Source organism: Nicotiana sylvestris, chromosome 2 (genome assembly GCF_000393655.2).
Source record: "Nicotiana sylvestris chromosome 2, ASM39365v2, whole genome shotgun sequence".
NCBI lineage: Eukaryota > Viridiplantae > Streptophyta > Magnoliopsida > Solanales > Solanaceae > Nicotiana > Nicotiana sylvestris.
In genome coordinates, this window is record NC_091058.1 from 184,174,331 (window position 1) to 184,190,460 (window position 16,130).

The 16,130-nt window shown below is 36.1% G+C and overlaps 2 protein-coding genes across 4 annotated transcripts; both read left to right on the top strand.

Moving 5' to 3' along the window:
* The first annotated feature begins 1,584 nt into the window (after positions 1-1,584).
* LOC104242116 (CBL-interacting serine/threonine-protein kinase 12-like) lies at positions 1,585-12,467 on the top strand. 3 transcript variants are annotated; one of them, XR_714903.2, is made up of 3 exons: positions 1,585-3,208; positions 10,239-10,307; positions 11,435-12,467. XR_714903.2 is itself a non-coding variant. In XM_009797116.2 (2 exons), exon 1 carries the CDS (start codon positions 1,783-1,785, stop codon positions 3,184-3,186), a length of 1,404 nt encoding a protein of 467 aa, XP_009795418.1. In that variant the 5' UTR covers positions 1,585-1,782; the 3' UTR covers positions 3,187-3,208; positions 9,369-9,971. The 3 variants fall into 3 exon arrangements, 2 of the variants coding, with proteins under 2 accessions (XP_009795418.1, XP_009795417.1); XM_009797116.2 differs by lacking the exons at positions 10,239-10,307; positions 11,435-12,467 and adding an exon at positions 9,369-9,971; XM_009797115.2 differs by lacking the exon at positions 10,239-10,307 and having other exon boundaries at positions 1,586-3,208.
* Positions 12,468-14,266: 1,799 nt separating this feature from the next.
* On the top strand, positions 14,267-15,828 carry LOC104242117 (uncharacterized). The gene is made up of 3 exons (XM_070167067.1): positions 14,267-14,563; positions 14,723-15,271; positions 15,520-15,828. Exons 1-3 carry the CDS (start codon positions 14,267-14,269, stop codon positions 15,826-15,828), a joined length of 1,155 nt encoding a protein of 384 aa, XP_070023168.1.
* Positions 15,829-16,130: the final 302 nt, after the last annotated feature.

The window sequence follows — 16,130 nt, forward strand, 5'->3', positions numbered from 1 at the left end:
CCATGGCCGACAACTTCTCCCTTAATACCCGAGCATAGTAAAGGGGCCAATTTAGTTATTTTATTTTTTAGATCACCTAAGCTTTTCAGCTGTAAAAGTGTACAATCTAATCCATCTCCGACAACCCTACCCAGCCGCTACACTCACCCCCATTCCCTCTCGCAAAAAAGAATCTCATCGATCCGTGTCGCAACCCCATTATCGGGGAACCCCAAATATAACAATCCCTGTGCCTTTTTTTGTGATTTAGTTTGACTGGTTAAAAAGTTTAAGAAATAAAAATAGACTTTTAAAATTTATGGTCTAAAATAAGTCAAAATTTTGTATGACTATAAATTACTAGCCGTTGAATCGTCTGGGCCGGTCCGGGCCAGTTAAATGGTTCCTAACTGACATGACCTTACTGGATCGTATCGGTCCGGTTAACCGGTATAAACAATCTACCCAGCACATGCCAGTTCCCGTCCCAACCCAGCCCTGCCCGGCCCCTTACTATCTATCCAGGCCGGTCCGGTCCGGAACCGGGTCAGCCCGGCCCGTTTGACACCTTTAAGTTTATATATGTATATATATAAACTACTATATTAGGAAGAAGCTACTCCCCATTTTGAATGGGTAGTTTTTTATTTTTTCTTATTTTAGAAATTTATAGATATTTAAATTCATAAATAATAACCAATAACTAATTTTTAACTAAATAACTAATTATGCCATGTGACTTTTTTCTAGGTTTTCACTTGGCTTAATGTGGTGCATTTTTTTGGCTTTTAATAATATATAGATCTTACTAAAGAAAAATAAAAAAATTTAAAGTTAAATTATTTTTAAATATAAAAAAGATAATAACATTCTTTTTCGTGTTACCCTTTTTTTCTTTTTCTCAAAATCATTTGTCTTACCTAACACTCTGTTTGGATCATTGTTCCACATCGGTTTATAATGTATTGTGTTGTGTTGTATCGTATTGTATCGTACCATTTAATGAATATAATGTTTGGATAGATTGTATTGTTTGTTATTGTTAAATAATATTTTGTTGTTTGGTTTGACTGTATCGTACTGTACTGTAACTGATAAATTTACTAAAATACACTCAATTATTTAAATATTAAATTTATAAAAAATTATATATAAAAATAATTTTAAGAAACAAAACAGAAGAATGCAAAATACCTTAAGAAAGCAGAACAAATGAGCGAGACAGAAGAAGGCAAAACAAAGGAGCACAACTAATTAGAATCGAGTTAAAAGCAAATTAGGAGAAAAAATAAAATAGAAGGTGGCAAAACACTTTTAACATTGGTCTGGAAAAAAATAAAGTAGGTTATAGATCGAAGATTTGGAGTTAAAATAGAAAAAAAGATAAAGGGTAAAATAGAATTGTAGAATAATAAGTTAGGACATAATTGGAAAGAAAAATAGGAAATAATTCCACCACACCAAATCAGTTATTTTAAAAAATGGGACTTTTTATTGTTCGGAACAATAAAATTAATAATACAATACAATTAATTTTAATGAAACAATCAAAACAAATATTGTTGTGGAATAATAAAATAGGATACAAAGGAGGAACAACCATCAAACAAGCTGTTAAAAACCTGAAAATCAACATCCGAGGAGCTACCTACAACACCACGACAACCCACAAACAACCATAGCTCCCTCCCACTTTCCGTGGCGGAAGCTCCTCCACAAACACAACAATAAGGTGGACTTTACAAATCCCTTTTCGTATATTCCAATCTTTAACGCATAATAATCCTTTCAATTGCCCAACCCATGGCCACCACCAGCAGCAGCTCCAGTAGCAACAGCAAGAAGGAAAATCAAGTTCTTATATTGGGTCGGTACGAAATTGGGAAATTACTAGGCCACGGTACATTTGCAAAAGTGTACCTTGCTAGGAACATCAAAACCAACGAGTGCGTAGCCATAAAGGTGATTGATAAAGAAAAAATCCTCAAAGTAGGACTAATTGCCCACATAAAACGCGAGATCTCGATCCTGAGAAGAGTTAGGCATCCAAACATTGTTCAATTATACGAAGTTATGGCAACCAAAGCCAAAATCTATTTCGTGATGGAGTATGTGAAAGGTGGAGAGTTATTCAATAAGGTTGCTAAAGGCAGGCTTAAAGAAGAAGTTGCTCGAAAATATTTCCAGCAATTAATTTCAGCAGTGGCATTTTGTCACGCCCGTGGGGTGTACCATAGAGACTTAAAGCCAGAAAATATATTATTAGATGAAGATGGGAATGTTAAAGTGTCTGATTTCGGTCTAAGTGCTATTTCTGAACAGATAAAGCAAGACGGGTTGTTCCATACTTTCTGTGGTACCCCTGCTTATGTTGCACCTGAGGTTTTGGGTAGGAAAGGATATGATGGGGCTAAAGTTGATATTTGGTCATGTGGGGTCATACTTTTTGTGTTAATGGCAGGGTACTTACCATTTCATGACCAGAATGTTATGGCTATGTATAAGAAGATTTACAAAGGTGAATTTAGATGTCCTAGATGGTTTTCCTCTGAATTGGCTCGTTTCTTAACTCGACTTCTTGATACAAATCCTGAAAGGCGGATCACAATTCCGGAGATAATGAACAATAGGTGGTTCAAAAAGGGGTTTAAACATGTGAAATTTTATATAGAGGATGACAAGTTATGTAGCATAAATGATGATGTGGATGATAAAGAAGGAGTTGATTCTTCGTCTGAGCTGTCAGAGTCAGAGTCTGAAATGGAGATAAGAAGGAAGCCGCCTAGTTTGCCTAGGCCTGCTAGTTTGAATGCATTTGATATCATTTCATTTTCGCGTAGTTTTGACTTGTCTGGTTTGTTTGATGATGGAGAGGATGGAGGGAGGTTTATATCGGGGGCTCCGGTGCCTAAGATCATAAGTAAATTAGAAGAAATTGCTAAAGTTGTGAGCTTTGCAGTGAGGAAGAAGGATTGTAGAGTGAGTTTGGAGGGGTCTAAGGAGGGTGCAAAGGGACCTTTGACTATTGCAGCTGAGATATTTGAGTTGACACCATCTTTGAGAGTTGTTGAGGTGAAGAAGAAAGCAGGAGACAGAGTGGAGTACGAGGAGTTTTACCATAAGGAATTGAAGCCTGGGTTACAAAATCTGACGCTTGAAGTTGACGGTCCTGTCGATTCATCGCATTTGCCTTCAGATACTGAGTAGAAAGAAAAAGAAGAGAAAAAGGGTATGCTCTTTTTTTCTTTCTTTCAGCATATGTTTGGTTCTTTTGTTTTGGCATTCTTTCCATGCTACACTTTTGCTTCTGTTAATGTTGGTCCCAATGTTAGCAATCTGTGCTTTCTATTCTTCTTGTTGAATGCTATTAAGTGATCTAAAAATTGAATTTAATTTTGTCCCAATGTTAACATATGGCTTCTTCTGCAAGTTTGAGTTTCTGTTACTAATATCTTGTTATGCTGCATATCATTGTCTCAAATTTACTCTGTTTGGCAAGTTACTTTGAATTTTCTGTTACTAATATAATAGGGTGCTGGTGCTCATCCTAACTATAGAATTCTGTTAGTAAACCCTATGGGCAAGTCCGAGACTGTTCTGTCAGTAACTTGTGAAGTTGCTGTATTGCAAATATTTTTTCAATCTTATATTTGAGTACAGCTTTGTGGTGACAATAAGTTGGATGGCACCACAAATAATTCAAAAATATAAAAATATCTCTAAATTATGAGAAATTTTATGGAATACTGACATATAGCTTGTAAAGCAATTTTTTTTTTTTAATTTTCAAGTTGTAGATAAGTAAAGAATTGATTTCTTAGATAAGGTATGCTATTTTCTTAAAATTTACTCTAGTTTTGGTTATGATTTCGGGAATCAAATTGCATCTCGTCTCAAATTTTTCCGTCCGTCGTGGTCAAAGTACCCAAAATTGTTTGACCAAATCCCCTATACCCACACCCATACTAGTGTCGTGTCGACACGGGTGCGGCACCTAAACTGACATGTCGGAGCAACTTAGATGAAAACTGGGATTTAGGAAGAGTCCTACTTAGTTCCTGCAGATTGCCTGAGGATGTTCAACTTCCAAGCTATATTTTGGGAGAAAGAAACTTTGTTAGATCATTGTTGTTTTTGAGCATCAATTTTGTTTAAGCCAGGGAACTGAAAGCCAGCTTAGCCTTGTGTATGTATTGTTAGTCAAAATGCCTTGGGAACTACCAAGGGAATAGCATTTGAATGCCCTAAATCTTCTTTTCCCACACTGAATCAGTGAGTTGAGGAGTATTCTTTTATTAGAGCTACCAATCAAATTATGAACTTGTTTGATAAAGGATTCTGACAAAATCAGCCTTCCAGATGCTATGTGCACAACTAGGTTTTGTTCATGTGTCACGACCCAAGTCCCAACAGGATCGTAATGGCGCTTAACCCAACACGCTAGGGAAGCCAACCAACATAAACATAGTTCAAATTTCAAACTGAAGTCATCAAATAAATAATAAATTAAGAACGCAAAGATTAATACAAACTATCCCAAGAACTAGTAGTACAAGTCACGAGCGACTAATATTAGGATTGCAACGTTGTCCTAAACTACCATGAACAAAATGGTAGATTACAACTGGAACGCCATTACATCTTCAATTCTAGCCTTCGACTTCCACAACAGCTCAACTCCAAAATCTGCACGTAGGGTATCGACCCCATGTATTCAATAATCAAGACTATCCTCAACGAAGTAGTGGCGAAGTTTAGTCAAAAAATACTCACGTTATATTACGGTGTAGCTCATAAACCATACAATAACAGAAAAATAGCCAAGAGACAACCAAGGAACATCTGATATCAATGATAAGGTGCTCGATCAAAGAAGAAGGTCATAAACATGCTTTTTAAATAACCAAATCAAAGCATATACAAATGCACTAAATCAACATATAAATGAGATTTGTACGAAGGAGCTTTACTCAGAATATTTCTACGTGAATGTAGAGTGTTTGTGCATGATAGAGACCAAATTTCGCATCAATTCCTAAATAGAAACTATACGAATGATCCTGCATGAGTCTAAGATGTCTATGCATTATGAAGACTAACATATTTATGAATCCGACACTCTCCAGGTGTGCAACTATCCACTATTAAGTCCTATGCATATATGAACTGCATGAATGTGCATATATCGATGATATACATGCATGTTTCTACGTGAGTCTAGAATGTCAATGCATGATATGACGTAAATAATTCACTTATGTAATTTAAGCTTCCCCCTTTACGCCCAACTCACAACCAATACCATCATAATTTGACACTCATCAGTGTCTCACAAACTCTGCGTGTACGCCACCAAGAGAAAAACATGGGAGGGCGATCCCAAGGGATGGTCCATATCCACACGCTGCACAGCAGAAATCTTGTGCCACAACAATAAGCACGACTTAAACCTTGTGTCACAACAATAACTGCACGACATAAATCTCGTTCCACATCAATAATCGTACAACATAAACCTCGGGCCATAGCAATATCAATCCGCTCATGATGTCCAAATGTACCATAATTAGTTTTTTGGATAGTGTGAGCGACAAATATCGACGAGGGCTCGCTTCACTGAGGCGAGAGGCGAGAAGCGAAGCGCTCACCTTTTTGATGTGAAACGACAATATGTTAAAATTTTATATATATAATATACTAAAAATATAATAGCAATAATATATTAATAAATATATCAATTCAAAAATTTAAAACTCAATAGATAGTCATAGTAGATTCATAAACTAAAACAAGCAACATCTATTCTTCTTCAAGATTTTCAAATTTTTGAATTTCAAAAATGTTAGCATTATATTGGCTATCATCTTCTTCATCCTCGGAGTCTTCATCAAATAGTGACCGACTTGAACTTGTAGCTACTCCCTTTCCCTTGTTATTTGAACGTGAAGAACTCCCTCTAAGACCATAGATATTCTCCTTAACTCCAGCTGCCATAGAAACAGTACCCCAATCGAGATCATCTCCTACATACACGTGTTCATCTTCATGATTTTGGGGGAGGTCCCAGTTAACCATTCATTTGCCTCGTCAATGTTATGCAACAAAATTGGATCAATGGTATCGCGAGCGTCATAACGATGCTTCAATGTTCTATTGTATTTTAAATACACTAGATCATTGAGACACGATAACTCAAGCCTATTCCTTTTCGTTGGAGTGAATCCGCGCATAAGTTGTAGAGAGTAATTAATAGATACTACTCCCTCCGTTTCATATTAGATGAAGTACTTTCCTTTTAAGTCTGTTCCAAAACAAATGACACATTTCTAAATTTGGAAATAATTCAACTTTAAACTCTTTCATTTTACCCATTTACCCTTAATGAAAAGCTTTTATAGCCACACAAATGTCATGTCCCCACAAACTTTTTACCCCTTAAGCTTTTAAGACCGCCAGTTTCAAAAGTCTTCTTCTTTTTTCTTAAACTTCGTGCCGATTCAAACTACCTCATCTAAAATGAAACGGAGGGAGTAATAATAATACAATATATAATATATTAATATAAATAAATCTGCTTCTTACATGCTCAAATACGCTCCAATTTCTCCCACATCCAGATGCACTACAAGTTAAGCGTAGTACTTTGACAACAACTTTTGCAAGTTTTGCAAGTTTGATGATCAAATTGCATCCACCATTCCGCTATAGAAAAATATTTTAAAAGTTAATAAGTATAGATAAATCAAATAAATTAAATTAAAGCTATAAGGATATCTATATTAAAGTTAGTTACCTGGCGACCTTATGTCTCTGGCGCTAATAGCCGCCTATAAACCAAATAGGCCATCTGCGTGTGTGTACTTACCAAACTCTCCCCCCTCTAATTTGATTTAATACCGCTGCATCGGGGACCAACTTCACAATACATTTATGGTATCCAACCCAAAACTCTGAATCTGAAGTGCCATCTCTATTATCCTTGTAAAACAATCCCGGGTTCAAAATATGGCCTACTGCATGCAAATGTCGATGGAGTTGATCCGATCACCTTCTATCAATAATCTCAAAAACTTTTTCCTATTTCCTCAGATCTCCCTCAAATGACGCTTCAATAGTTTCTTTGGATCTATCTATCGCTTCATAAAGATAACCCATTGGTGGTTTTCTCTCTCCACCCACCATACAAAGTACCCTAATCAAAGGATCACCAACTTTAAGAGCCCGAACAACGTCATTCCAAATGATGGAGAAATAAGAATTTTTGCAGTTTCTTTCCTCGCAGCTTCCTTTGCATATTTATTTTCTTTCCATGAAAGAACTAGCTTTCTCAAGTTTTTCTTTTGCAAGTAAAAACTATGCAAAGTTAAGAAAACCGTAGCAAATCTAGTCTTGGACGGTCTCACCAAATTTCTTTCATTGGTGAATTTCCTCATCAAGTTCAACAATAATGACCTCTGACAGATGTAAGAATATATTTTGACGGCCTTAGTGAAAACTGTAAAAGTAACAATAACAATTTTATAGTTAATACTTAATAGGACATAAGTATAAATAAAGTTAAAGCTTTAAAGATAACTATATTAAAGTTGCCTGAAGCATATGGTTTTTTCCTTGAATATGTCACCAAACATCAAATTGTTACAATGGGCAGCACATGGAGTCCAATAAATGTGTGGATACACACTTTGCATCATCTTACCCCACTAACATTCTCACTAGCATTATCGGTAACAACTTGTACAACATTTTTCGTTCCAACTTTCTCTATAGTATTTGCAAACAAGTTGTACATTTTGGTTACATCCATAGAAGAGTTGCTAGCATCGTAAGATTCAAGAAAAACACTACCTCTTGGAGAAGTCACCAACACATTTATGACCATTTTTTCATTCCATGCTGTCCATTTATCCATTATAATGGAACATCCAAACTTATTCCATTCCACTCTATGCTCCTCTACAATCTTGTCTATCTTCTTCACATCTTTTTTTAAGATGAGTTACTCTAACTTCATCATAGCTAGTCGGCTTCATTCCTGGATCATATTGTCTTACGGCCTCAATGAATTTATCAAAAGTTTTGTAGTCAAGACAATTGAAAGGGAGCCCTGCATCGTACATCCATGTTGCAAAAGCACTTACGAGGCGATCCCTCAAAATCTTCTTGGCTTCTAAACCTGAACCATAATCACCTTTTCTCTTTTCTTGTTGTTTCCCGAGAAATAAAGATTGAAAGGACCTTTTGTGACCGTACGCGACGTGGATGACCCACTAGAACTATTTGAAGATATACAACAACAACAACAACAACTACCCAGTAAAATCCCACAAAGTGGGGTCTGGGGAGGGTAATGGGTACGCAGACCTTACCCCTACCCCGATAGGGCAGAGAGGCTGTTTCTGATAGACCCCCGGCTCAGAAAAGAAAAGACAATTCATTAGTAACTCCAGTAGAAACCGTAATAGTAACAGAAGCATAACAACCAAAAGATAAATGACATGCAATAACAGTAACTAGTAATTAAGGCCCGAGGCTAAGATAAACAACAAGGATAGTGTGGATTCAACATAAACTGCAAACCATCTAAGATCAACCTTAATCTAACCCCGCTTCAGCCCCGGTATGAAGTAAGGAAAGCTCTACTACCCCCTAACCTACAACCCTAATGCTTGACCTCCAGACCTTCCTATCAAGGGCCATGTCCTCGTAAATCTGCAGTCGTACCATGTCCTGCCTGATCACCTCTCCCCAATACTTCTTAGGCCTCCCTCTACCTCTTCTCGTACCCAGCATGGCCAACCGCTCACACCTCCTCACCGGAGCATCAAGGCTTCTCCTCCGCACGTGCCCGAACCATCTAAGCCTCGCTTCCCGCATCTTGTCATCCACAGGGGCCACGCCCACCTTCTTCCGAATATCTTCATTCCTAATCTTGTCTATCCTGGTGTGCCCGCACATCCACCTCAGCATCCTCATCTTTTGTTTTTTTTTTGGGGGGTGGGGGGGGGGGGTTGGGGTCTCATTTCATTCTCTTCATCAATAAGATGCACCGATGCTTCATAACTCATTTGAGTTCTTGTTACATTTTTCTTCTCGACAAATGCTTTTACTTCCTCCCTGAGATCAGGCGGACAAAGAGGGCATTGTACTACATTTTTACATTCACCAATCAAATGTTATTTGTGCCAAATTATACCACCATGTTTTTTTTTCACAAAACACACATTTAATTGCGGATCTTGATGAGCCTTGTATAGCATAATTCCAAGCTATATCATTTCTTTATTACCATCGGATGACGCCATTTCAATACTGTTTTATAGGAAAAAATTATCAAGTCAATATGCAATTAATTCTACTCTATAACTGAAAAAAGGAGGAAATTTCAGGTTTGAAATGAAGCTCTCTGCCTCTTGCCCATGAAGGAATTGAAAAAACAGAGCCCAAAAAAAAAAGGAGAAGAAGAAAAAGGAAGGAAGGAAGGAAGAACGAAAGAAAGAAAGAAAAAGCTATATGATAAGCTAGCAAAATGTAATTTGAAACTTGGTGAACATTGGGTCCCTATTCTTTACTATAGCAAATCATGCACCATCTACAGAAGCTGGTAGACTCGAGGATGAGTCTTTTTCAACCAGGGGGATGATACAAGCTCAAGAAGGTCGAGAATCCAGAAATTCATGAAGTCCAAGAATCCATTGAAGATTAGAATTTCTGTTCTATAAAGATTAGGATTTCTTATTTCTTGTTTCCTAGTAATTTGATTCTTGTTTTAGTAGTACTATATTTATATTTTTAGTCAAACTAGGATTGTTAGTTGGTAGTCTATTCCTACTAGAATTTTTTTTCCTATTTTAGTTAGGATAGGTTTTCTTAGTCTTATTCTTATTCTAGATTAATTAGGATTAGTTTTCCTTAACCTTACCAATTTTACTCATTCTAAGACCTATTTAAAGGGCTCAATATGCTGAAAATAAACGTGATTAATTAGTTTCTTTGACCATTAGCTTAAAAAGTGTGATTGACTCTTTTGTTTCCTCTTCTTCGCTTACTCAACGCTTCTTGCAATCTTGTGGGATTGAAGAACGTGTGAGTGGGTTTCTTTTCATCTTACATTTTTCTAACGTGAGTTTGAAGAACGCTTTCACTAGTTTTGTGAAAAACTTTAGCGGGGTGCTTTTGTTTCTCTCTCTTCTTTGTGCTTGAGAGGTGCAAAACCTTGAAAGTACATTACTAACAGACATGTAAGCTTGCATTTTCAGTTGCACTAGGAAGTTTCTTTCAGCAGTTAACCAATACCAATGGCAAGTCTTCTGTGATGATCTCCCAAGGTAGACTAAGCACCTTCTTCTCTTTCGGTTCCTTAGTTATAGTTCTACCATTCTCCCAGTACAGTTCTCATTGGTTTTTTATCCTCACTATGTATTATGAGAACGGTATGTTAGTATACATATGAATTGTCTTTTGGTTCAAATTCAACTGAAACGATGTGCTATTTAATTTGAGTAAACAATTCTTATTTTGGAAATCAAGAGAATATGATGCAATGCAAGGTCCCAGATGTGAATACTGAACTTTGTCACTTCCTGTGTTCATTTCTTGTAGTCTTTTGCTATGTTGTTATGGTCTAATGGTCTTTTAGTTTAAGCTTCACAATGTGCGGTTGTAAGAACTAGTGGACTCCTTTCTGATTCTTTACCTTTTGATATTTCTTCCACGGTGTCCCTTTTTGCTTTGTTCATCAACCTTTATGATATGTAATGATGAGAAACAGTGTTTCCTTGTCATGATGGGGCATTAATTTGATGATGCATTGGCTAATGTGATGGGATTTGTTTTTAACAAGCTCCTTCATCTCGTAAGATGCATTCATCCATGTAGTATTATCTGCAGTCCGCCAGAGCTATATTAAGCAGATTATTTGTTTAGCATTGGTGTGGCATTTTGCATATATTAAGTTCTTGTGCACAGCTCACGTCTGGTCTTTATCCAGCACCATGAATAATTGATTCTTTGATTTTAATTTCTATTGGGTTCTCTATTGTCTTGCTAATCACTTGACCTAATCTAGTGGACAGTATCCTATCTTGTTTGAAGCCATACAAGGCTTTCTTCAATCGGCAAGGGAAGTCTGATAGGGCTTTAAGAGATAGGGACGTAAGGGCAGCGGTAAGGAAAAGTCACTCAGTGAATCGGTGGATGCATTGACATTCCCCTTTTTTTTTTTATTCTAGTTATTGTCATGGGAAGGAATGAAGAAGATTAGAGATCCAATCAAATTTTTGTGATGAATCCCTCTCCCCCTCTTTTCTATTGAGTTGTGGTGGGCATTTGCCAGTTAGGTATCAATGATTTGTTTTTTATTCTGGGACCCCAAGCAGAACTAGACTGGCATTCATCCTCTCATTTTCAGAAAATGTTGTTAAATATTGATTTTATGTTTTTTTGTGCCTTGCAGGTTGTTAGTTGTGAACCTTTAACAACTGGCCAGGGAGAACTCCTAAATTCCAAAAAATAACCATATGGCAACCTGGATCCAATGAGGGCTAAGCAAAGCCAACAAGCCGTAGGCCTCTAGCACTTCATCACCATTGATGTTCTGGGATCAAGATTTACCAGGTTCAACTCTGGCCACTGAGATTCTGGTTCCTTGTCTAATCGTATGTAGTCCATGTACTGGTAGTTGTCGCATAAGCTAGTTTTGTTCTCTCTTCATGATCTAGTTACTTGATTTTTTTACTTGTAGATGAGGAAAGAAATAAAAGCGAAAAACGAATAGTTCTCAAAATAATGTTATTGGTTACGAAAGCCATTCTCAGTAATCCGACAGCAGTCTGTGAGTAAATAGTAATTGTGAGGTGATTTACTTCTTGCTGAAACTGTGTCTTCTAACCTAGTTTCTCATGCATGTCAGATTAATAGAACCAATTTGTGGTTAATTTTTCCAGAAGGGATAATGGGGCTGGTGATATCTGCTTCCATAAATGGCAATACTAAGACTTGTTTACGTATTAGTTTAAGAAAAATAGATATTGTTGTCCTGTTGATGTTTCTTTCTGAAGTTGGTTAAAAAGGGCAGTCCGGTGTACTAAGCTCCTGCTATGCGCGGGGTCCAGGGAAGGGCCGGACCACAAGAGTGTATTGTACGCAACCTTACCCTGCTTTTTTACAAGAGGCTGTTTTCACAGCTCGAATCCGTGACCCCCTGGTCACATGGCAACAACTTTACCAGTTACACCAACGCTCCCCTTCTCTTTATGAAGTTGGTTGTTACGTGAAAAACAAAAGCAAGATACATTGTACTTTTTTTTTTGCAAAGACAGAAGCAGGTGTGCTTCCAGTAATCATGTCTCTGCCGAATGGTGGAACTATGACTTTTCTATTTTCCCATGGGCAGCTTTGATTGTGACCTGTGAGTAACAGTACTGTATTCAATCAATTAAGTAATATTGTCATATGCCTTAAATCAGGGCAAAAGTTAGAGCTTGTTATTTATTCCACTTCCTTTGTTTTTCAATTGAGATTTTTTCTTTCCTATATCATATATGAAACCTTATTACCAAAAATGTGCATAGTTTTTAATTTACCCGCCCTGTCCACATTTTTTCTACAGTTATTATACCAATCACTAAATACTAATTAATAGTAGCTGAATCTTCCTAATTTATCGAGCTAAAATTCAGGAACAGAATCTTCTAAAAAGATTTGGCGTAAATCAGATCAAATCATATCACGAAAATTCTTTATCTTCAATTTATAATCAAATTCTGTTCTTCGATATTCTCGCAATCGCTACAAATCAAAATCTCAGTTCGTCGAAATCAGAAGCTCAATTTCAAATTGTAGAAATCAGTTCTGCAAATCTCAGTTTGTCGATTTTTTTCCTCAATCCACTAATAAAAAAAGCGACAAAATATTCAACAAATTCAAGTCAAATTGTAGAAATCAATTTTGCCGATTCTCTGTTCTTCGTCTTTTTTCTTAATCCAAAAAATAAAAAAAGCGACAAAATATTGAACAATACCTCAGCAACGACACGCAATCATGTCTAAAATCCCAATCATGCTACATTTTAATGGCAATTGGGATAGCTATGGAAGATTTAGAGATTTTCAAGTTGATGGCATTGTGCTTGATGATGATGCAAGTTACAGTATGTTGATTTCTACAATTGCAGAGCAATTAATGATTGATACTTCGGAAAAAATTGTAAAAATCAAATACATTGTGAATGAGAATTGTCCTCCAATGGATATTAGGAACAATATGGGGTTAGTGTGTATATGGAGACAAAAAAGGAGAATAAAAGCTTAGGATCATATCCGTTACTCATAAGTGTACGAGATTTCAATATGGAATTGGCTATTACAAATGAGAACACAAGTGCATGTTTGTTATGTTTCAAATTCTATGGAAGTTTGATTTTACGATAATATCTACAAAATTCCTACATTTATCTACAAATAAACTACAAATCAGTTTTAGGATGTATAAAACAATATTGTTTTCATGCTTATCAACAAAATTACTACATTTATACTACAATTAAGCTACAATACATGTTGAAAAAAAATTGACTACAAAATTTTCTATTCATCTACAGTTTATCTACAAAGATTCTACAAAATTGTATATGACACAGTTTATCTTTATTTTCATGCAGGTTCGTCTGAGACAATACAGTTACTTGATATGCCAGCCTCTCCCGTCATAGAGGAATATCAAAGTGAAATAATAACTGAAGGTACACAAAGTGTTATCGAAGAAGGACAAGTGTATCAAGACAAGCAAACAATTGCAACTGCAATGAGGCACTATTTTGTCATGCACAAGTTTCAATTTTGGGTTAAAAGATCTAGCCACAGAAGGTATGAAGATATTAATTGTAAAAAGACCTTTATAAACAGTATTTTTCTTGTGATATGTAGATGAAAAGTAGTTATATTGTATAGTGTGTTACTTTATGTTAAAACAGTCATTTTGTTAAATCTACATTGATAACCTGTATTATAAATGTATTTTTTTGTAGCTACTGGCTCATATGCGTTGCAGAAAACTGTAATTGGCACTTCAAGGCAACATCAATTAATGATTCTGTAATGTTCAAGATCATGAGTTTCAACCGACAACACACATGCACCTATATGAACGATACATTCATATAGCGCAACCGTATTGCAGTTGTAGTTGGTAGCATGGTCATGCCAAAGTGTTGTGATCCTAAGACAATTTACACACCAAAGGACATACAAACTGACACGTTGTCCAACACGGAGTGAACCTAAGCTACATGCAACCATGGAGGACAAAGGAAAAGGCTTTACAGTTATTGAGAGGTCATCCGGCTAACGCCTACAACAAATTACCAAAATATTTTTATATTCTTGAGAAGACGTATCCTGGTTCAGTTGTTAAATTGAAGAAGACAACAGATGAATGCTTCTTATATGCATTTGTTGCTCTTTGTATATCAATAAGTGGTTGGGAATATTGTAGACCAGTAGTAGTGGTTGATGGGACATTCTTAAAGACAACCTACAGGGGGATTATGCTGACAGCAAGCACAATGGATGCAGCAGGTAAAATTGTAGTTATTTTGTAGGCAGTTTATAAATTGTAGATACATTGTAGATATTTTATATATATATATATATATATATATATACATATTGTATTTTATATGTATTTGTGTTTTCATATGCATTTTCAAATCTGCCAATTAATTATTTTTTTACTAATAATGTAGGTACAATATTGCCTGGCATATGCTATGGTTGATTCGGAAAACGATGCATCGTGGAAGTGGGTTTTTGAGCAATTCAAGCAAGCATATGGTGAAAGAACTTCAATGTGTGTTGTTTCAGATAGGAATGAGAGTATCCTGAAGGCAACATCAATTTCCTATCCGGGCGTGCCACACTACTCTTGCGTGTGGCATATTTGGACAAATATAAGGGCAAAGTTCAAGAAGGGTCATCTACAATTAAATGAATTGTACTTTGCTACAGCAGGGTCATACACTCTGGATGAATTTAATGAAATGATGTCGAAGATTGAAGAGATATACCCGCGTGTTAAATCATACCTCTATGATATTGGCTATCATAGATGGTCAAGAGTACATGCAACGGTGAATAGAACTTGGACTATGACATCAAACATTGCCGAGTCGTTGAATGCTGTAACAAAAGAGGCAAGAGAGCTGCCAATATTTGACCTATTAGAGTATATGAGGACACTTCTTGAACGTTGGAGAGAAGTTATTGAAGGCAAATGGTACTTTCACATACCTTGGGTACAAATTCAACAAAGAATTGGAGAAAAACAGTACATTATCTCAGAAACTTAGGGTAAGATCTGTTTATTTGGTGCAGAAAATTAATTAATTAATATATATTGTTTCCAGATTGTAGATAAATTGTAGACAAATTATAGTTAATTTGTAGATTGTAGATAGTTTGTAGATATAATTGTAGATAAATTGTAGTTAATCTATTTTTATGATTGTAAATATTTTTCTTTCTGTTTGTTATGTAATTGTAGGTGAGAGCTTCAACAGATCATATCCATACTGTGATAGATGGTGTGAAGCGGTACATTGTGTGTCTTGAAAGCAAGAAATATAGTTGTGGCCAGTTCCAACTTGATGAACTTCCATGTCCGCATGCTTTGGCAGCTCTAAGGCACAGGAATGAAACTTATGAAAACTATTGCTCTCCATATTACACAAGGGAGAGCCTGCTGCGTACTTATGAAATATCAGTAAATCCCCTTCCCGATGAAAGCAAATGGAATGTGCCACAACATAGATCTGATGAAGTAGTAAATCCACCTACGGGAGAGAAAAAATAGTCAGGAAGACCTCAAAAGGAAAGATACAAAACATATGATGAACTAAAGTCAAAGAAGTACAAGGTGTCATGTGACAACTGTGGAGGTGAATGACATAACAAAAGATCTTGCAAGAATGCACCCAAAAAGAAATAAATATCGTGTAGTTAGAATAGTATTTCAAAATAATTGTTAGTGTGTTCAAGTTAACAGAATTTTGTGTGTAATCGTTTAAGTTTTGAAAGATCATAATGTAGTTAACTTCAATTTGTTTCTATGTTTGTTAACATGTTTTTCTGTATTGTGTCAATCATCTACCTCCA